This window comes from Pundamilia nyererei, unplaced genomic scaffold, assembly GCF_000239375.1.
Source record: "Pundamilia nyererei isolate P.nyererei 1_Seehausen unplaced genomic scaffold, PunNye1.0 scaffold00211, whole genome shotgun sequence".
Taxonomy (NCBI): Eukaryota; Metazoa; Chordata; class Actinopteri; order Cichliformes; family Cichlidae; genus Pundamilia; species Pundamilia nyererei.
Window position 1 is genome coordinate 894,788 of NW_005187612.1, and position 21,809 is coordinate 916,596.

Below are 21,809 nucleotides of genomic sequence, written 5' to 3' on the forward strand. Positions count from 1 at the left end.
GGCTTCTGCTAGGGAAGCGTCTCAGGAATTGACATATGTGCATATCGTATATACATTTATACAAATCTACTACTTATAAAATACTTTCTAAAGGCTTGCTTGAGCCTGTCTGGAACTGATTTCAACAGGTCTCACTAGCATTAGTCGGTGTGTGATTGTTGCGCAGTCACAGGCCACTTCACTGATGTGTTTAAGGCATCTACTTGGGAATTGCATTAGGCGACATCTAGAATAGCACGGCGTAAAGATTCGGAAAAACGCGCGCGACGCTATCGGCTGCGGCTCTCGGGGAGCCGAGACAGAACGGGATTCTACGCAAAAATGATTTCTTCAAATGATTGTCGCGCTCAAGTCAAGCTGTCTCTCCAGTGGAAGAAGAAGAAAGAAGAGCTCCTTCAAGGTCACACGCTAGCACCCCAGGTGGAAAGTTGAAAGTAAGAGTCACAGTAGACCAATCAGTGACTTTGCAGCCGCAGCAAGCCCAAGGGTGCATCATTTTAAGATAAGTACTTCTAGAAAAATACCACCCCTCCTCCCAAATCTCCCAAATTCATAATACACGGGAACTTGTCTCACCGTCATTCGGTAGGCCTACAAGCTAAAGAAAGAAAAAAAGGAGAAAAAAAAGACCTTGTCTCACACTGCATAGAAAGCAGTCCCCACTTTGGTCGATAAAAAAGGAAAAGAAAAAAACACCCACAACAACAACAACAACAACAACATCATCAACAACAACAACGACAAACAACGATATCAACAAAATAAATGCATTACAATATTATCTATCTCCAAACTAGCCTCTAATAATTGACGCATCTATAAGCACTACCTACATAGGCAAAACTTGGTATTGCATAATTTTCATAATTCTGAATTCCACCCTCCACAATAGTAACTGGAAGATGAACAAAATGAGCATTGAGAAAAAAAAAAAAAAAAAAAAAAAGGAAAACAAAAGATGACAGGTTATTAGAAAAACCACCAAAATACTGAAAACAAACAAACAAACAAACAAAAAAATGCTGGTTGATTACAAACTTTAAAACGGCAACTATACACAGCCTTGATATGCAATGTAACTGTGACATAGAGTAGTACATGAAGTTAAAAATCAACAATTTCATTCAGAGTACAAAACAATTCTTATCATAAAAATGTTAATTTTTTTTTTCTATAATGATAAATGCAGCAAAAAACAAGTGTAGTGATGTCTCTATATTCAAAGGCAAGGCACGTAATGTGGACTATATGTCATCGTGCAAATTAAGAGTACTGGAGAGATTTTTTTTTTCCTCGTATATAAATATGTCTGGACTGGAGAGGCAATGGCCGTGAACACGCCACGCGCAATTCTTGATTTCGGGGATTTGCCACCACCTGGATTCGGAATTTCAGCTTTCAACCTCTTCCACTTTAGAGTTAACCTTGCACAAACTGTAGCTTTACCCATAAGCCCACGCTACATTTGCATGAATAATACAAATTTTCCCATGAATTAACACTTCTTATTTTCTTTTTTTCCGTAAACATAAGCTTTAGAAGCTGTTGGCCAAATGCGTATGCTCTTGATCTCATCGTGAACATTTATGCGCACTATGTGCATCTCGTTTTCGTTACTTACGATTTTTCTGAAATAAATAAAAAAAAAAAATCTCCCCATAATGATGGGAAGGGCTCAAAATAAGTGCTGGTTTTGCTCAGCGCTGCACAGGTAGCTTTAATGCTCGCCTTCAACTGCCTTTCCTACTTAATGTTTTTACTTAATTTTTTTTTACTTTTTTCCACGCGAGGAGACGGATATCGTGACTGAAATCAAATTCAGATGTTTCTCAAACATTTTACCCATAAAACATTTCATATTTATCCCCCTTCCTTTAGAGTCTTAGGGCTGACAGACTGATAGCTTCCCTTCAAAAATTCAATTGCACTTGCCTCTGTCGCATTTTTTTTTTTTTTTTATATTCCTTTTTTTAAAGGAGATGCTAATTCTTTCGTGAGGGGTCCAATCTCAAGCCTAGCATTTAGTGTTGTTTTGAAAACTGCATTTAGAGTTCTCAACCTTTACCCATAAAGCCCCTTTCAGACATGCACTCCTCTCCATTAATCTGACAGCATCTTAACATTTACGGGCAGCTTTCGACACGGCGCAGGTCTCAGTCGTACTGACGGACAGGCATGCACAAGTTTACCGTACAGAAGAGGGCGTTTTCACTGTTTTCACAGCAGATATTTTAACATATCAAAGCAGGAAAGGGTGCAACATGCAGATGTTCTGTGACGACCCACTGGTGTCACCACTTAACGCTCTAGGTAACCTCTTAACCATCACTTTTCAATTGGAAAGCTGTGAACTGGTGCGGTTTTTAGCCAAAACATGTCCCACAGGACAGGAACTGCTATCTGTCTGGATGTTGGATGACGCTCCAGATGATGGCAGTTTACCCCACCAGCACCCATCCTAACTTGTGCAGACTTTGTTGCCCTTTCAGCCAGGAGGGTTTGCTTTTGGCGTCCAGCGTTGCCACTGAAGAACATCCTGTGCCCATCTCAGAGATGCTGCTGGCTCAGACCAAGTAAAAAGGTCGGGGAAGTCCTGCTGTTGCGTTTGCTTGCTCACTGACCAGCTTGCCATGACTTACTGGGACACTTAATGAAAACTGAGCCATCATCCTGTCATGTGGAAATGTCTCCTGTGAACAGGGTCTGTGGCGGCGAAGAGAATTAAATATCGCCGGGCACATCTTGCGGCCACAAATGCAGCAAGCCTTTTGCACATACCGAGGCTGTCTGCGGCGCTGCCGTGAGGAGCGTTCACGTAAGAGTTACCGGTGTCTTAATCGCTTTGACAAACCCGTGAAGCCATGTCTGAAAGGGGCCTAAGTGTTTACATTAATTCATGAAGTAAGTAGCAGTAAAGAATAAACAAAGTCAACACATTTTTCTGAACAAAGAGTCGTATCACAGTAAACTGAAATCAAATGGAAGAAGAAACACTCTGAATTCACAAGTTTTTGTTCCTATGGTGCACACAGTGAATCGTTTGATGCGGGAAAGCCTCTTCTCAAGAGGTCTCAGTTGGAGAGCTTAGAGTCTCTGAGCCATCCACCAGGCAGAGGTTGTCAAATATGCAGACCCCCTCACTTATGCGTGTGTGTGTGGGTGTGTTTGTAAATCTAGATTTTACATCTTCCTCCAACATGGAAAAATAATAGGAATCGCCGCTAAGAGACTAGAGTGTCATGCAATAAAACATTAAGGCATCTATACATCACAGTATCTGAATGGATTGCAAAGTTCTGCAACACACAACAACTGACTGGTGGGTGGTAGGTGTGTGTGTTTGTGTGTGTGTGGGCCGGGGTGAGGAGACAGCAGACCTGAAGCTTCTTGGTTTTTTTTTTTTTCTTCTTTCCTCTGAACGAACCCTCATCTTCACTTCAGGGCCAGTGTCCATCATTGGGAGGGACGGGAGTGGGGAGGGAACAAGGAGGGGCTGGGATGAGGGTTGGGGGGGGATAGTAGAGAGGGTTATGCAGCGCTTGCTGCTTTGCTGGTTTCATCCATGACTGTGGACACCTGTAGTGCTAGCTCCGCACTACCAACGCCCCCACCCATCTATCCACCCTGGGGGTCATCCGGCCTCTGTGTGATCAGTTCCCTGTCTCGGCGGGGACCAGGGGCTCACCAATGATGTTTATGCTGTAGTTCTGGTGGACATTTGTTGGCAGAATCGGAGTCCCGTTCGACACTTGGAATGGAACTAAGCTCGCCCAGGTACCAGGACTGTGGAGACAGAGAGACACAGAGAGAGACAAAGAGATTACTCCTGTGCCGTTTGCAGTCAAAATCTGATTCTTTCACCCAGTTATCCTGAACGCTGCTTCGCTAATGACCAGCTCTGCTGTCATTGAGGTTCGTGGTCTCGCTGTTGGTTTGTTCAAACGCAGATAAACAAAAAAAAAGCTCGTTAAACTAAGCTGAGGGGATCCCACTTGATTCCCAGTGAAGGACATCGTGTGAGAGGGCCGTGACGCAGCCGCTCTTCTGTGCATTAACGGCGGTGGAGAAAAGCGCGTTGGGGGGGGGGAGGAGCGCGATTGGTAGTGGCGGCGGCGGTGAAGGAGGAGTGGTTGTGGGTAAAAAGTGTGGGGGTCCCTACACAAAGCTGTTCCATCCCTATTCATCTCACGCTAATGGCAAAACAACACAGTGATTGTTCCTGGGGAGCAACGGTGCTAACTGAAAACGCGAGCGGGAACAAACAGCATGTTGTTCCCGAGGGGTGCTGCGCAACGTAGATGTCAGATAATTAGCCCCCCCTTGCTCTTTTCTTCCCCGCAGGGCCCCAGTGTGCACTCATCTAACCCCCTCCCACCTCTCGTATCACTCCCGCTAAGTATGAAAATACCTGTGTTACACTTTTCACCAATAACCGATGCACGCATACGAAGCATCAGCACGCTGTTGCAGCAGCTGAAACGTGATGGATGGAAAAAAAGAGCAGGAAACAGATAAAAGTGAGGAACGCAGGAGTGAAGGGAAAATGCAGAAAAAAGGAAAGAAAAGGAAAGCAGGCTTAGATGGGAAAAGGGGACAAGGAGGTTTTGTTTTTTGGGGGTTTTCTTCACATGAAACAAAACACAAGACAAGCCTCGAGTCTGATGATGCTCCTGTGCAGAGACTCGACTCTTTGTGAAACTTCAGTATTAGAACAACACTGTCTGGGCTCATAAAAGCAACTCATCAACCAGTCTGCATTTTTTACAAATCACCAGTCACCGCTCTTTTACTTAAAACAATGGAAGTGCAAATTCAATTCACCTCACGGCCCGAGAGGCCCGACTCGCTAATAAAGAGTGAAAGACAGAAAACACAAGAGCCGAGGAGACGCATTCAAAACAAAAGCAAACATCACTCAAGTTTTAGGTTGCGTTTCAGTGCGCAAAGTGTTAAAAAAAGACTTCAAGGCTAATCCTCTCTAGCAGTTTTTTTTTACCGTCCAGCCCGTCCTCGTTCTATCCTCTTCCCTCCCTCCTTCTCTCTTTCACTCTGCCAAAAATCATCGGACAGGAAACGGGGGATTAAGTTTTTCCTACCTTTCTGAACAAAGAGCGCACAGAGCGGCCAAGGACTGCAGCGCTCTCCTTTTCTTTCTTCCTTCCTTCCCTTCTTTTATCTCGCAATGTTTCGCTTTTCTTATGAAACGCCTCTCAGGTAATGACTTACATTGTTTAGTAGGTGTGTGCGGGGGGTCAAACAGCTACAAAAATGCACTTTTTTTTTTGCACAGATCAGTTTTAAACTGGCTGCCTGTCCGCACCTGCATCCTATAAGTAGGTTTTTTGTTTTGCAGTACAGAATAACTCTGCATCAGTGTCTGTGCATGCATTAGGGTGTGTGTGTGTGTGTGGGGATCAGTTGCCTCATTAGTATGACTGAACTTGTGCAGGAACTAAGGGCCCCATTCACAGGAAGTTAGATGTTCAGGCATTTTGTCCCCTGTAGCTTTTAAATAATTAAAAAGACATAACATAAAGACAAACATTTTATTTGAAGCTATTTGTTGTTGTTGCAATCTTAACCGGCATCAGTGCAGCTCCTCTAGATTTTGTCTCCACACGAGCAGCTCTGAGCACGGCTAAAAGACCTGACCTCCATCGCCGCGTTTCCTTAGGTAACCTTCAAGATGGCCTCCCCCTGCACTGTCCGGCTCCCAAACCTCACTAATTCTACTCCCCGCGAGCACAGCCTGGCCATACAGCGTGCTTCGTTTAAGGATTAGCTCCCTAAATTAGATTATCTAATGGCATCTTAATGGATTGCTGACCCATTTCCTGCACAATAGCAACATGCGAGTCTGGCAGCTTTTTAATTTGAGGGCTAGTACTGAAGAGGCCTAGCGAAGCGCCCCATTTAAAGGGGCGAGCAAGATAAAGGAGAAATCAAACTGATCTCATCTGTATGTTGAACGATTGGGCGTAAATAATCCATCAAAGAGGGAAAAAAAAGTGTAATAGAATTACCGTCCCCATCCTCGCAATAACTAAACTGAATCCAGTCGGGATCTATTCTATCTTTTCTTATTACTGTACGAGTCACATGGCGAAAGGAGGAGGAGTGAGCTGGAGTGCGAGTGGAAAAAGAGACCTCAGGCTTGCAGCGGGGGACATTTTTCTCTGCTATCTCTACTGGCCCATTAGGAGGCCTTTCGAAGGGGGTTCTGCTGTGTGCGTTTGTGTTTGTAAAAACATTTGTAACTTCAGCGAGCGCAAAATGACCTGTACACCCACACACACACACACTCACACACACACCCACACACTGTACATATCCAGGGAAAAGGGGAAAGGGGAGACGTAACAGGAAAAGGCTTAGCTCAGCTTGCTCGCTCTAGCATGGTGAAATGGTTCAGGTTTTCCCCCAGAGAGGGAGAGATACAGTATGGAAGCGAGGGAGGAGGGGTGTGTGTGTGTGTGTGTGTGTGTGTGTGTGTGTGTGTGTGTGTGTGGAAGGTGGGGGGTCTGTAACTTTAAGTTACAGAGAGTAAAGCATTACTTGAGCACAAAGTTAAACAAAGCTAAGCTTGTTTAAATACAGCGAGCAACTTAACCGCACATGGCTAACAATCTGACCTGAAATGACTTCCTTTTTTAAATTTTCCACATGCTTTGTCAAATTAGTTACATCAAAGCATTATTTTGTTGTTTTTATTAAGAATGAATCCAAGAGGAAGAAAGGCTTTATTTCAAAAGCTGAATCACACTGCAAGAGTTGTCGTTATGCAGCGAAATATAATATTGGTATTTGTATTTATCGCTTTCCAACAGATATGAAAAGAAAATATGACCTTCTCCTCTCGTGGTTTGTGTTCGTGTGCATTTACAAAAGTCGGTTCTGGGGAAAACAGAATGAAGGGACTCCGCTGCTAATCGAATTCTCAAGTGCAAAACAAGAAGAAGTTACTGGGAAATGTATAAAACTATTAAGGCATGGAAAAGGAGATGAAGCAACAGAAAGGGGGCGGGGGAAAGAAAACATGAGGGAGACACAAGGAAACGTGTGTTTTATCAAAGGCATGACCTCATCTCGAAAAAGGTCAACATCTGCAGCAATAACAGCCACGGCTACTGGCCCCGTAATTGCGTTTATATGTGAACGTAAAGAGGAGACAATCAAGGAAATCATACATTATACTGAGTTACTCATTTCAATGCTTATATGTTGTGTGTTTGTGCATGTGCTGAAAGAGAGACAGAGAGAGACGGCATGAAAGAATGAAAAGGTTACCTTTGCCAAGTAATCCCCAAAGTGTCGTCAGTGGCACTGGGGCCATAATGCCTGCCGTTTTGAGTCACGCTCCAGTCACACTTCCTCAGCTGTCAATTGAAACCTAGCAGTCAGATCACTGGGCCAAGACAACTTCCACTTCAGATTACACTACAACTCAACACTGTATACACACATGCATGCAAAAGAGCCTAGGACAGGAGCACGGGAAATAAAAAATAGATTTTTTTTTAAAAAAGGCTCCAAAATGAATCCTAAGAATGAAAACTGAGTCAGTGTTTTTAATACTTATTGAGATAAAATAACAGCTACAGGTGAAACAGACAGAAAATAAAAAGCATGCATTACAGTTAGTGGAAACAGCTAACCTGGAAGCAAAACAAAAAACAAAACGAAGTTAGTTAGTTAGAAAATGTGAGTGGCATCATACAGGAAGTTCATCTGTGAGCAGTCTCTACTGTTTTATCTTGTTTGTTTATTTATTTCATTTTACCTGGTAAACCAATGAAGCCATGCAATCCACTGGATGCATGCACCCTGTCCATAATGATTGCTTCACTCTAAGTGCACTTTCAGATTCAGGACGCATGCCCTCAAGCATGCAGACTTTTTTCATTAGCTAACTGTTTTTATTGATTAAGGGTCGCAATTACAATGAAGTTACAGCACTCGCCCACACACACACAAATACACGCACGCGCCAACGCGCACACTAACCCCTTCTCCCCTGTTTTAAGACATGCCAACCTGACATACAGATTACAAATTACTGCAACAAAAAAAAGCCACGCACAAACTGTGTCTCCTTTGCATGCATTATGCGAGCGCACGTGTCGGCAATCCAGCTGAGAGCTATCTCTGCCAATACCAACCTAACCTTGCCCTGTGGTCAACACATTCATTTAGTAATGCATCGGGATAAAACTGCACTGTTAGCACTCCTCGTGCAGTGGCAGACGTTTTGCAGAGGCTCTTAAGAGGGATTTAATCAGATATACGCATACGCTGAATATTCAGAGCCATTTGCAACGGTCAAGAAATGTGTTCTTTTTTCTCCGAGCACCTGGATGAACACATCGGGAGGGAGGGGTGGGGTGGGGGCTGATGGTTTCCTACTTAAGCCATACTTAAATTGAGGGATGTTTGCGTTGTGTTCCTTCATCTTTCCTGGAACAAATGTGAAGTAATGGCAAGAAACAACCAGCAAAGGGAATTCATTTTAAGCAACGGTGACGCAATAACAGTCATTTGGTTTCAATTTAATGTATCGGTTTCACTTGATGAGTTGCTTTGAGCGGCTGATTAATAAAACTGAATAGGAAACAACGCAAACTTGTTTCATTCAGTGTGTTTTCTCAGTATTTATCAAATGCTGGGAGACCAAACCCCCACGCTGTTCCCGCACTCTCCAGCCTGACAAAAGCTTGGAGAGAATGCGCGGGTTGGGCCAGACGCTCGGTGCCACCGCTCCTCGAGGGGCTCGCCATCTGTCCGCTGGCACCGACACATCAGAGTCGCACGGGCAGCGGGGAAAAAAGGGGAAGGAGCCGGGGAACGTTAGCAAACAGATGCGGGCAGATTGTGGATTAGAATCCTTCCTTAGATAATACCAAATGACATCTGATCACGGATCTTTCCCTGCGGAATGCTAGATGGTGGCATTCCCTCGAGGGGTTAACCAAGGCGAGAGATGAATGGAGGGTTTTCACACATTCATTGCCTGGGAATCGTAGAGCAGGTGTGAGAGCGTGTGGTGGTGGTGGTTTGTGTTGTGTTTTCATTTTGAAGCCTAGTATTAGTGTGTCTGTGTCCGAGGATCTCTATTTCGGTGGTGCGACATTTTAAAATAGGCATCCTTTTTAAATTTATTAGCAAGTTATCACAGGAGACATGCTTTTTTTTATAGCAATGAGATATAAATTTAACAATAATTTGTAATTCGATGATGATCAGGAAACTTGGGTATTCCAAAAACTGTCGTTCCATCAGAGCCCTCTGCTTTTGGTTTATTTTATTTAATATCTCTGGCAGCAGCAAGGAAATGCGAAACAGATTCAATGGAAGTCACGGCCTCTATCAATCACACATACAGACAGAGACTGAACCTCCACGGTCCAGACACAAGATTGACCGCATTTAAAAACCTTGACTGTCTCTTTCCCGTTCCTTCTCGTCCTCGTCCCTACCGAGCTTAGCCAGAAACGGCTACAACCAAACAACTGACATCGTCAGTAAAGTCTTATGGACCCCCCACACAATACGCATCATTGCCAGATGAGGACAATGACTGAGCATTCGGTGAAAGTGTTTAGTCCTGAGGGACTTGGCTCGGTGTCTCTCTCCGCTCCACGGGGCCAGATCCTAGGCCGCTAAATCATACCACAGAAAACAAAAACAACTGCGACAAGCAGAAGCATGATGAATCAATGCGAGGACTGTTTAGACTTCCTTAAGCCGACACAAACATTTATTCTTGGCGATATAGCATGTAACCTTTCAGAAAGGTATCATTGTTATGCTTACAAGGCTCTCATTCTTCTACATTTCTAAGCTACTGTCTTTTTGATAAAATGCTTCCCAAACCAAATCTAAGGGAATATGTAAGGCCCAAAATAATTCATCTTTTGACTTGTCAGTGCAATAAAATCACAGAATTATGCCACCAAAACATAACTGTCATTAACTAATAAAACTAGTAATTAAATCTTTGACTATATTTCTTTATTTTAAGTGCCAACAGTCCTTACTGAGGGGATCTTTATATATCTGGCTGATTTCAAAATCTGAAACAGAAAGGCTTTGTAGCCTCGGGGAGCCACGGCTTGGACAAAATTCAGCAGTTCATGCAGCTACTCTCAGACTGCCGCTGTCTTGTGTAGTCACTTTGTGCCCCACTGAAAGAAGTAGCAGGGCTACTAGAAATGTGGAAGACAAACTGTGCGACATCAGCCAAGTGAATCCTCCCTCTCCTCCTCCCTCTCCTCCCGAGTGGGATAAAAGCATCCCACGACTGCTGACAAATATTCCCCCCTGTGTTTTTTTGGGGGGGTTTTTGCCCTGATTTTAGGAAATTCAAGTGAAAAAGGCAGAGAGAAAAGGAAAGACAGAAAGAGAAGTGAGGAAACAGAGGCCAGCTTTGTCTTTTTTTTTTTTTCAAACTAAACATAAAAAAAGTGAGCTGAGGAGAAACCCAGCGATCATTATGTAGCTGTGTGCAGATGCATTCAATTAGTTGTGGTTGGAAAAGCCTTGGCTCAGAACAGCGCTTTCAATAAGACTGGGTAGGGGAGAGCACTCTCCCTCTCTCGTCCGACAACACCGCAACAGTTCTAACCTCGCACATACGCACACCCCCACACACAGAGAGACACACACATCTATCCCAGGACATCCTGTAGCCAGTCCTGAAGCAACCACCCGACGCCAACGCTACATATTTAGCACGTGTACGGTAAATGAGGTAAATGAGTGTGCTGACTACGTGTGGTATGCGTGTGAGAGCTTCTAAAGTACGTGTAGAGGAAACAAAAACACATTTCACTCTCAAAAGCATCCATGTGTACCATCCAGCTTCTAATGGCAATGACCCTTCACCTTTCTTAAGGTCTCTTTTTCCTCAAGTGTGGAATTTAAATTCAAGCACACTCACTCAAAATGATAGTTTAAAATGGGCATAATTTAAGCTGTTAATTTAAGCTTCTCAATTCCAAAGTGAAAATATTATGCTTGCATATCAAAGGTTCAATTGTGGTTTGAACAAACAAACAAACAAATAAATAAAAGAAAGCATTGCTAATTTTTTATGCCAGCATCCACGGCTACGGTTGACCTCAACTTATCTGTCGTTTAATCTGAACTTCTGAAGTGCTCTAATCTAAAGGGATCATTTACTGCTCCCTAGAAGTCAGTAGCAGTGTGTTTCTGGATTTTGTAGAGAGCAGGGATTTGATAAAATGGGTGGAGACGTGGGAAGGGGTGAAAGGATAAGATGAACAGGTGAGCTGAGTGCTGAAGGGGGTGAAACCTCACCTGTTGCTGGTGCAGGAAGGTGGGATCTCTAGGGTTTAGGCTCACAAAACGATTAGCTGTTGGCGTGCCAGGCGATGAGTAGCCTGGGTAGCATAGCATCACAAAAAAACAAAACAAAAACAGGAATAAGTGTCTGGATTCAAATTTAGATGTCGGGAATTTACATGGAATTGACTGCTGTAACCATAGTAACATTGTTAAATTCCACTGATACTCTAAACTATAAACATATAGTGAAAACTGCCTGCAGGGGTTCCGCAAGATTCAATGCTGGGACCACTCTGATTCTTTTTATCGTTTGCTTCTACTGTCAGACACAGCCTAAAATCTTTTTGTCCCCCACTAGTGGTTTATGGTTTCACCTGGCTACACTGACAAGCATACTCCCGCCCATCCAGTTGGCATGGTTACCAGAATACTGATACTGAGTGATTGAAACAGACAAACTGCTAACTAGCTTTGTGTCACTCTCATGTTCACTTACTCTTCAAGGGTTATTTTATTCTAATAGAAATAATTAGATCAGTGCTGCCCTTAGAAATGACTTTCCACCTTAAGTGCGATGCAAATTGAAAATATGCAAATTTAGAGCACAGACTATACACTACATTAAAAAACACAATCCAGTGTGTTTCTAGCGTGAGCTACTACACTGTGAGGAAGTGCTGTATTTGCTGTACTGTAGGTACTGTGTGTCAGTAGTGGGCAGCAGGTACTGGAGCTCACCTTCTGTTGATGTGGTGATGGGCTTGGTGTCTGGCATGGAAAGCGAGACAGGTCGCACAGCGCCGTGGTGTGGGGAGGGAGCCAAAACTGGGGTGAAGTGGCCTGGGACCTTTCCAACAACCTGACCACTGCTGTTAGGCTGCAGGTGGGGTACAGATGATATAAAAAAAACACAACAACAACACAATTATGCACTTTATTTTTTTTAATACTTGAAATAAGTGTCACAGCAAACACGAGCTGCATGTTCTTGTAAAAACACCACCTAAAATCTTTCACTTCTCTTTTATTTGAAACATAATTCAGTAGGAGTAATAGAAACCAGGATCATACTGAAATAATGCATCTGAATTAACACAAAAAGCAAAGAAAATCTGTTTTCCCCCCTAAACATCCACATGTAAGAACCGCATTTGCTTTGCCCGCCACCAAAAACGTGTCACCTTATAAAACGACAGACTGTGTCCAGTGACTTGAGCTTACAAGCGTTTGCTCCCTTGTTAATCTGCAGAGGGGTAGATCTCAATAAACCAAGACAAGCATGCAACAAACTGAACACTAAAGAGGCTGAACATCCTATCATGGCGTCATTTCCCTCCTTTTCGGGGGAGGAGGGGGAACGGGACGTAACCGCCTCTGTTTGCCCTGAGAAACTTACACTTAACAACAAAAGATTGCTGGACCACTGACTCTCACACTTAATGCTCCGCCTGAAGAAAGGATTTTAGTACTTTCAGCCGCTGTCCTGTCACAGTTATTACCAAAACTCTGGGGGGCATGAGCAACAATAGATCTTCAGTCAATGACAATGTAATTCCTACATGATTCTAAACAATGATTTTAATGGCGCTCATAAATGGAATTTAGGGGGACCCGGGCATGAAAAGACGGAGAGAGAGCTGTGGAGTGACCTGTTACAATGGCGTGAATGTGCCAGTATAGAAAGAAAAGCAGTGGGACTATATATATGGAGAAGGAAATAAAGGAAGCTAGTGGGAGCTACTCTTTCAGACGGCTGGAGACTGTCTGGGGCGTTCATTTCGGGGCCGCCCCAAGTTCAAAACTCAAACAGGCCTTTTTGGAAAAGAATTGTGTCCGCAGGGTTCCCTTCCATGTGAATAGAATGTTTAATTAGAGTGTAATATAATCTGCATTAAAGCAAGCATAAAAACATTCTGGCACTCGTCCATGGGATTATAAGCGCTGTGTTATTTGCTGTGCCCCCCCAACCTTCGCTACCCCCCTCACCTCAGTCTTCTTGCGCTCTCTTTTCCCTACCGGAGCCCACCTCGCTAGCCAAGTCACCCCCCCCCAACTTTCCAGCACCCCAGCAGAGGGCCAGTTAATTCTGCACAAGAGCCGGGTCCCGGCAACGGCAAATATTTACAACCTTTATCATTCCCCGCGGTTTTTCTCTGGAGTAACCCTCTCTCCTCCCCACCTCCCCACACTTCCAGCCCGCTCCCTGCTCTGGAGATGGAGCCGTCTACGAGGCCTTTGTTTACAGTTAGAACAGCGGGGATATAAAACTCACATAAATATCACACGGCTCTCTCATCTATAGAGACGCCTGCTAGCTCTCTCCAACACACTGGCCGCAGTGTGTACCCTGAATATAGAAAAGCCCAGAGCTATTTGATTTACTGCCACGTCTCCGTGCAGTATTGTTTGTCATGTGTGACTGCAATTGCAATAGTTTGTCCAGTATTTTTTATTTTTTAATAGAGTCATGCAGTTGATTTAAAAACAAAAAACAAAAAACAAATATAAGGCTGGGAATGTGCCATAACCTTTGGTGTGAGCTCTATATCAAGCAGAATATATATATGCTTTTTCTGTCACATGAAGTGGCAACAAAAAAAAAAAAATCAGTACTTTCTCCACTGATATCATGTGATTTACACTAAATTCATTAATTTTAAGTGTAGTTTTGTCTTTTTTCCAATATTCTATCCCCTCAAAAAGTGGGAGGGAGGCAGGAGTCCATCAAATTTAGTCATCCTAAGTGTATAAAAAGTGCAGTTTGAGGTTTGTAATATAAAGATATTTAGAGCAGGAAAAAATAATCTTCCCTGATGCAAAAAGCACTAATGAGGCAGTAATGCTGAAATACAGACAAACAAATGCTGTAATTCATACATTCGTTCTCATCTTTAATCTGTCGGATGGAAACGGAGCCCAATAATATAACAAAGAACGACTAGAGGCCGTGAAAGTTGTGCCAAACAACCCTACGACTTCTGGCTGAAGATCTGGCTTACAGCCTTTTGAAAACACGGGGGAAAAACGAAAAGACAAAAAAAGTCTGACCTGGCTGCTCTGCGGGCTGGACGGGTCATATGACGGCACGTAGCTCTTGAGGGAATCAGCAGGGTTGAGATGAGGCGGGTAGCGGATGGTGGGGTGCGAGAAGTAGGACGACGCCGTCGGGGGCAAGATAGCCGAGGCCGAGAACTGCAGCGGCGAGTGTGGAGGGGGGCTCCTCGCCGATATAACTGCAAGACACGCAGACAAAGGAGCGGAGAGAGTATGAGCCTTTGACTGTGTTTAGGCAGGGAATGAAGTCAAACGTTAAAGAAGAGAGTCAGCATTTGGAACTCACCACTGTGTCCTACACTTGTTAGGCCTGGGTGATGAGGCTGAGGGAAAGTGCTGAGTCGTGGTGAGGAGTCCTGCGGAGAGGTCGGGCTGAACAGCGGCTTCTCTGGCTTCTTCATCGTAGGAGAGGACATGTCTGCTGGTAGGGAAGGGCACACGAACACGTGAATCAATCTGCACTCAGAAAACGTTAGCGAGCCTTTTTGATTATTGCTCAAAAGTTCGAAAGTTGAGCTTCTTTCAGGTTACAGTCATGGGACTCAAGTAAAAAAAAGTTTCTCCCAACTTCCCTGACATGAAATGACTTCCCTAATGGAAAAAAATGAACTTTTAAATATTTTCTTTTGCAGATTTTTTAATTTTTTTTGTTGAAAATTAATCAAAGATTTCCCCGTAGCTTGTACTAATTCTTCCATTTCTCATGAATGAAAGGAGCTGAATGCCAAAAATGAATTACAGTTGAAATTAAGCAGAATTTGATCTGCTTGGGATTAGTGCGATCAGGGGACCGTTTCTTTTCCTCCCCCCTCCCTTTCGCCAGCAAATGTAACTCGCAGATGAAAAATGGACTCTGCAAATTGCAGACATCCCCAAGGGTCAAAATCACATATAATCTCTGGAATCATTATAAACCACCGGACATCCGCTAGAAATAAAAAATGTGTCTTCTGTCATGTCTGAGAAGACAATTAAATCCAGTGAAGTGACACGCAGTCGGAAAGCAGCTGGTCGCTCAAATAGGATTTAAGGAATCTCAAGACCCTCACGTAATCTTAAATAGAATATTACAGTGTTACATCTGCTTTGTTTGGCCTCACACACTGTTTGACAAGCCATCGTAATTCCCCATGAATAATCCTGGAGGCTCAGCACAAGACACGGAATTTGTTTAGGCAATTCGTGTAGTTCTATGAAGTCAAAGTAGGTGCACAAACTCAACTTACGAGTCGCTCATTATTGCTGCTCTACACTTTCGTGAGCAATGTTCTGCTGTCACGGCTGCGCAGTTTTCAATTTTCCATGGTAAGACGCAGTGTCTGAAGGGAACGTGATAACAAATAGATCCGAAAGGCAGTGGCTTATGTCTGCTTGTGCTTCTTCTATGAACATTCATCAAGTGCTTTTCTGGTCTGTCACAGATTCTTGCGGTGTATAACTTTCACATCATTCATCTCTTTCCCCCCCATCCTCCAAAAAAAAAAAAAGAAAGAAAGAAAGAAAGAAAGAAGCTGTGTAAACCCCATTTGTTCAGACGTGTCTGTAGCGTTAACCGTCCTTCCCTCCCTTTTCCTAACAACAGGGAAGGATCCACCCAAGTGACGGGAAAAATCGCTCATCACCAGAGGAGAGAGCGACAAAGGTGGCTGGAATTCAGGGGGATTTCCCAGTCTGAGGTTGCAAGAGGATACAGGCTTAAGTGCTTTCATTTTGTGTCAGAGGAAGAAATACCTTGGAGAAGATTTATATCGCTGCCTAATGTTTCCAGTAAAAAAAAGAAAAAAAAAAAGGGAAATATTTTCTTCAGAAGAAGTATTCAGCATCTCCTCTCTTCTGCTAATTAACTGCTTCAGAGACTGTCCCAAGAAATTAAACTGGACAATTAATTAACAGACGTTAAACACTTTAAATAGTTTAAATAAAAAGGTCCAAAGTGTCCTTGCAGTTAGAGCGGATTGGCCGTCCTTTGGAAACAATATATTTTGTATTAAAGGGGGTAAATATGACACCGTAATGCAAAAAAAGGAGACAAATGTGAAAATGTACAGTACTTTAACCAGAGCACAACACAAGAAAGAAACTATTTCTTCCACTACATGGTGAGGTTTTGTCAAACAGCAACCATGTGGACAAAATAATTGCTTGGCACTTGGTATGACTCATATGGGTTTAATATCACCCCACTTCTCATTTATTCTCTCTTGACAGAGTAATGGCTGTCTTTGGAGAGTTTCCTACCCACTGCTTTCCCTTTCTCCTCACCCCAAGTGTCTAAGTTTACACAGAGCCATACTCTCAGGCCTTGTGCACAGGGACACGCTGAAATTTCATGCAGCCACATTGGGCTGTGGCTGAATCCCACCAGTGCTGCGCCTCCTGTGTATCATGTGGTGTTTTTCCCCACTCAGCCTTCCTACTTATTATATTAAAATAGTTGAGCAAACCGAAAGAGAAGTGTTCAAAGTTCAGACCGAAGCTAGAAGCCGCAACAGGGGGGAAGAGATGTGCTTTACTTTCAATGATACCGTTCATCACGTTCAAACAAAATGTTTACTACTGCCTCACTTGGTTAAATCCAGATGAAGTGTGGGCATCGGAGTGTTGAAGGAAGTCAGCAGAGAGTGAGAATGATCTGGAAACGTGGGAAAGCGAGGCCTTAATTAAAAGGGCGACGGGCTCTGCTCTGCACCGGGAGACGGCGAAATAAGACGTGCAAGCGGCCCTGTGAAGATCTCACTCTCTCTCGGACGGAAACACACATCTTTATCTACTTCCTTATAATGTGAGCCCCATGCATTCGCTTATTACGAGTTCTTTCCCTTCTGTGCATTAAACTCGATCATCAAAAGTCCACTGATTGGCTTTTTGTCCATAACTCACTACAGATCTAAACCGGATGAGGTTTATGAAAAAGAAAGCGCCGCGTAAACACAAACTTAGAAGGAAATTCCAGGGAGCTGTTGCATACAGATAATAATTCACTTCAAAGCAGTTGAGCCAACACTCTACGCTACTTCCTTTATACAAGCGACAGGTGCGAGAGAACAAAGATTTGTATTCAACCAGCAACTCCAAACAAATGTACGTATTTATAATGACTGTTGATGCCCAAGGCTATATCTGCCATGGTATGTATTTTCAGTGGGGTGAGCAGCATTGATGCACAGTAGGTTATGACAAGGCTGAGAGTTTAAGAGAGTTCAGCTGCTGTTGCAAAACAATGCTAGGTGTTCACTTTGATCAGATCTATTTGCATGCAAGGACACAAGATCTTCTCATCCCTCTGCAAATTATCTCCACATGCTCTTGTGCAACCGTGAGCCGAGCACTCTGTATGTTTGTGCAACCATGTAAATTAGAAGGAGAACGATACTGGGAAAGACTCACCTCCGTCTCTGTCGCGCCAGTTTGCCTGACTGTTTGGCGGGCTGGGTGACGAGTAGAAGTCGGGTCCCGTCGGGCTGGTGTCCATGTTCTCCTCCATGTTGACGGTTTTGGGCCTTTTGCTGCACACATGGAGAAGTTTACGGTTTGATGCAGACAGTAGTTTGGGGGACCGCAACTTTCGAGAACGCAAGATGGTGTCAATACTGATTTAGGGGCAGTTGGAGAAGATGTTTGACAAAGATTAACCGGCATTATGTACAAGCTTAGTTAAAAGGAAGAGTCCAATATTTTGGGAAACACCCTTGTTTGCTCTGTTGCCAATAGCTAGATGGGAAGACTGATGTCACTCTCCTGTTAGTGTGCTAACTCTAAAGCTAAGGGCTGGAGATGTTTAGCTTAGCTTAGCATAAAGATGGAAAGCAGAGGGATGCAGCTTTATACTGACTAAACAAATGTAGTATAATGCGGTAGGCACATTTGTCATCATCTTTGTTTCATTTGTGGTTCATTTTGGCAAAAATATATACAAAACAGTATCTCGGAAGAAGTCAGTGCACTTCCCTTAAATTTAATAAGATATTTTTGTGTTTAAAATGATCAGATAAGAAAGCAAAGTCACTCTGATGCTGCAGCAGAACTGCAGCAGCACTTTTATCTCCAAATAGCTCTTATCCTGAAACTATCTGTTGCCGTAACTTCCACTGACCTGCCAGGAGGGGAGGACAGGGGGCGATGCAGCCCCACGCTGGAGTTCAGGTCATGATAGTAAGGTTGGCTGGGCATGTCCGCCATGGAGAAGTTTACTGTTGCACCGTGGGTAATGGGCACTGCAAAGGACACAGAGAAAAGGAAATCAATGTCAGCACCATCTTTCGCACAATTAGATGCACAACGGCTTCATCGGCTTGTGTGTTTAGAACAGGAGAGTTATTTTTATTTGGCTAGATTTCTATTTGGCTTTACAACAAATTAAAGAGTGAAATGTTTTTCTCTTTGCATTAAATGCCTCTTGTGAAAGTTAAAACGATGCCTTCGGATTGCTTCTAAAGAAACTCGCGGCAAACGTTCACAATCGCCAGCATTTCCTTCGCTTCTTTATCATCGGGCGCAAAACTTGGCAGTTTCCTCACATAATGATTTACAGTGGAAAAGGTGTTGTTTTTCTCACTGCGGTCAAGGTGAGGGATATTGTTTCAGTGGGGGCCAGGCCTGTGTTTACAGAACAAAAGAGGTTCACCACCCAGCTTCGCTCTCTCCCGCTCTCTTTTTCCTCTGCCTCTCACTTTATCTCTCTTCAGTGTGTGGCCCGCAAGGCAGCCTGCAGCTCGAGCGGTTGGTTGGTTTGGAGTGGATGAGAGGATGGAGTGTGTGGCGCCGTCTGTTGTGGTCTGAGGTTCACCACTGGCCTATCCCTCCGCCAGCCTCCACCCTGGCAGCCCGCTGTAGCCCTGGCAAAGGCCCCTACCCGCTGCTACCCATACCGAGCTGTCTGTGGAGGAATGCACCCGGCCCGCGAACGCTTAAGATGAGACCATTGTTTTTATTTTGTCTGTTTTTTTAAATTTTCTCATTCATAGCTTTGAACATTCCCGACGATTTCTCTGTGTGCTGGTTTCTCTTTATAGCTCTTGGCTCAGCACAATATTTGTTGACGATGCCACTTGGCCACCCTGCCAGTCATCTCATTTGATAATCTGGGCTTGGACATTTAGGCGTGAAAACCACCCCAAAACAAAAACATTAAATAGACAATGATTCTGAATCAGCTGCAGGAGAGGATTTACTTTGAGTAAATTCGCTCAACAGTTGCCCGTGCACGCCCACATTTTCTGTTGACAAAATATTGTTACACTTGCAGTCGAGGCTCCTGTTGCAAATAATGAGCGTCCTCGGCGAAATGCAGGACTGCAAATCAGCCTTGAACTCCGCAGCCCCCCTTTCATGGACTTCAAAGAATGTCTCAACGGCCTGGAGAGTTGGGAGAGAAGCGCGATGACGGACGAGCGGCTGCTTAGATATCTTCCCAGGGAGCGACTGGCTGAGTGAGTGACAATTCCTGTGCGTCCGTCGACCTTTTTAAAATTCCAGCGCGACTTCAGTCGGCTTTAGTGAAACCAGGCTCGGTCACATGAGAGCAAACATGGCAGCTCAGAGGCCATCTGGTCAGGGGGCACATTAAACACTAAACAAAAACACAGAGTCTTTCAAAAGGATATTCAGTGTGCGAGCATGGAAACAAGTAGGTCCTGTCTTTCACAGCACAATGAACGAGACAGCTGAGACAAAGTGGCTCACGCTTCCATCAGAGACGTGCTATGCACTACATAAACTACCAAAAAATTCAGATTTAATCAGCATTTGTTGTTAGCATTGCAGTGAGATTTTTTCCAAATATAAAGACATACTTAAACTATATACAATTATTTTCTCCTACTCTCCTCCTAAGTCCATGCTGACATATTAAAATTGTTTGTTTTGTCTACTCCAAAAACCCAAAAAATTTCATTGAGAAGCTGGAAGTGACATATTTAATTCATAAGTGATCTCCATGAGTCAACAATAAATATTTCCTAATTTATGTAAGTATCCCTGCTTATTCCACACCACACTAACCATCGGATTAAAACTAGCTGGAAGGCGGCGCAAGATACAGACAACACATGGAGGTATGTTTCTTTAAAACGCTCGTTGTTGAGGGTGACTGGGGTCTTTGTGCACCACAGGCGCATTCGCTACAGTTACAGCTCAGAGGCAACACAGGTAAAAGGTGCCTTGACGTGCCCTCAGTTATCATTGGAGTCCTGGAGGGACGACGGTTAACAGCTCTGCGCGGGGCGGACATGTCTATACAGATGATTGCAGGCTCATACAGACAGCTGTGCACTCAAGTGCTCTTTTTCTCGCAAAAGCAGACCAGCCAAACTGGATTATCCACACTACAGCTGTGTGGTGGGTTTCAGTAAATACAGAGATTATGAGGAAAACAGAATTTTAAGTGGCTGTTGAGGGTTAAGGCACTTTTATTTGTTTTGTTTTGTCTTTCTTAAATCTGTTTTTTCTCTTCATATGAAAACACATTAACACACAGAGCCTGCGCACACCCACACGAGTCTTTTCAATCGTCGTACCTTCAGTTCTATTCACTAATTAGACCCCAGTTGCCTGTGAATAGACCGACAGAGTGTCAGCTTTTTGACCTTGATATTAACTTTGTTAAACCTGTTACACTGTCAACATATCTCTAAAGCTCCAGCTTGGCTCCACCCGTGTTTAACATAACCACACGTCTGATCAGTGATAAGAGAAAGACACACACATTAAAAGCAATATAAGAGCTCTATACTCACTTCTGGACACTCGCACTAGTTCTGCAACACTGAAGACTCCTGATTTGATGAAACTGTCTTCCAAATACACTGAAACATAATAAGCAATGATTAATGAAGCTGTGACTTTCTCATGTAATTATTTCCTTGTAAAATGAACAATAACACGAGATTTATTACGGCTATTAAATTATTTCATTAGACATGGATGGAGCTAAAGAACCTATTTTATTTCTTCTTTTTTATTATGATTTTTTTCCCCCTTTCAAGTTGTGTTTGCATGCAAATTGATTAGTATCTTCTTTCAGTCAGGAAACTGTTCAAACAAAACAAACTGTCATTTAAAAACATTTTAAATTTGGAAGATATCATAAAATTATAAAGAATGTATTATACATTAAATTATGGATATAATTTATGGATTGTGGATTTAGGAACGGGCAGTTTTGAAAAAATCGAAAAAATGGAAAAGGAAAGTGCATGGGTCACGGTCTATTTCCTGAAAGCGTCAATTATTATTATTAGTATTATTGTTGTTATTTTTTCCATCTAGTATTTTAAGCACAAGTGCTGAGTGACTCGCTTTGTTTCTGGCCTGACATGTTTAAACAAATGCCGAGGACAAAACCATTCCTGTGCAGCGCAGCAAAGAGTGACAGGACAGGTGTGTGTGTGTGTGTGTGTGTGTGTGTGTGTGTGTGCGGGGCGGAGGACACGCAGGCTGCCGCTGCTGTGAGA

The 21,809-nt window shown here is 43.4% G+C and overlaps 1 protein-coding gene across 5 annotated transcripts in view; it reads right to left on the reverse strand.

Annotated features, from left to right (window-relative positions):
* Positions 1–723: 723 nt before the first annotated feature.
* LOC102213149 (nuclear factor 1 B-type) overlaps positions 724–21,809 on the reverse strand; it is a 60,660-nt gene continuing 39,574 nt past the window's right edge. For 2 of the 5 annotated variants that reach the window (XM_005748038.2, XM_005748036.2), the window contains 9 exons: positions 21,093–21,161; positions 18,452–18,572; positions 17,746–17,864; positions 14,645–14,779; positions 14,353–14,537; positions 12,043–12,181; positions 11,317–11,399; positions 7,288–7,376; positions 724–3,783 (listed from right to left, as the gene is read on the reverse strand). In XM_005748038.2, the coding sequence (XP_005748095.1) occupies positions 3,651–3,783; positions 7,288–7,376; positions 11,317–11,399; positions 12,043–12,181; positions 14,353–14,537; positions 14,645–14,779; positions 17,746–17,864; positions 18,452–18,572; positions 21,093–21,161 (1,073 nt within the window). In that variant the 3' untranslated portion in view covers positions 724–3,650. The remainder of the gene's footprint in view (positions 3,784–7,287; positions 7,377–11,316; positions 11,400–12,042; positions 12,182–14,352; positions 14,538–14,644; positions 14,780–17,745; positions 17,865–18,451; positions 18,573–21,092; positions 21,162–21,809) is intronic. The other 3 variants (XM_013914628.1, XM_013914630.1, XM_013914629.1) reach the window with 3 other exon arrangements.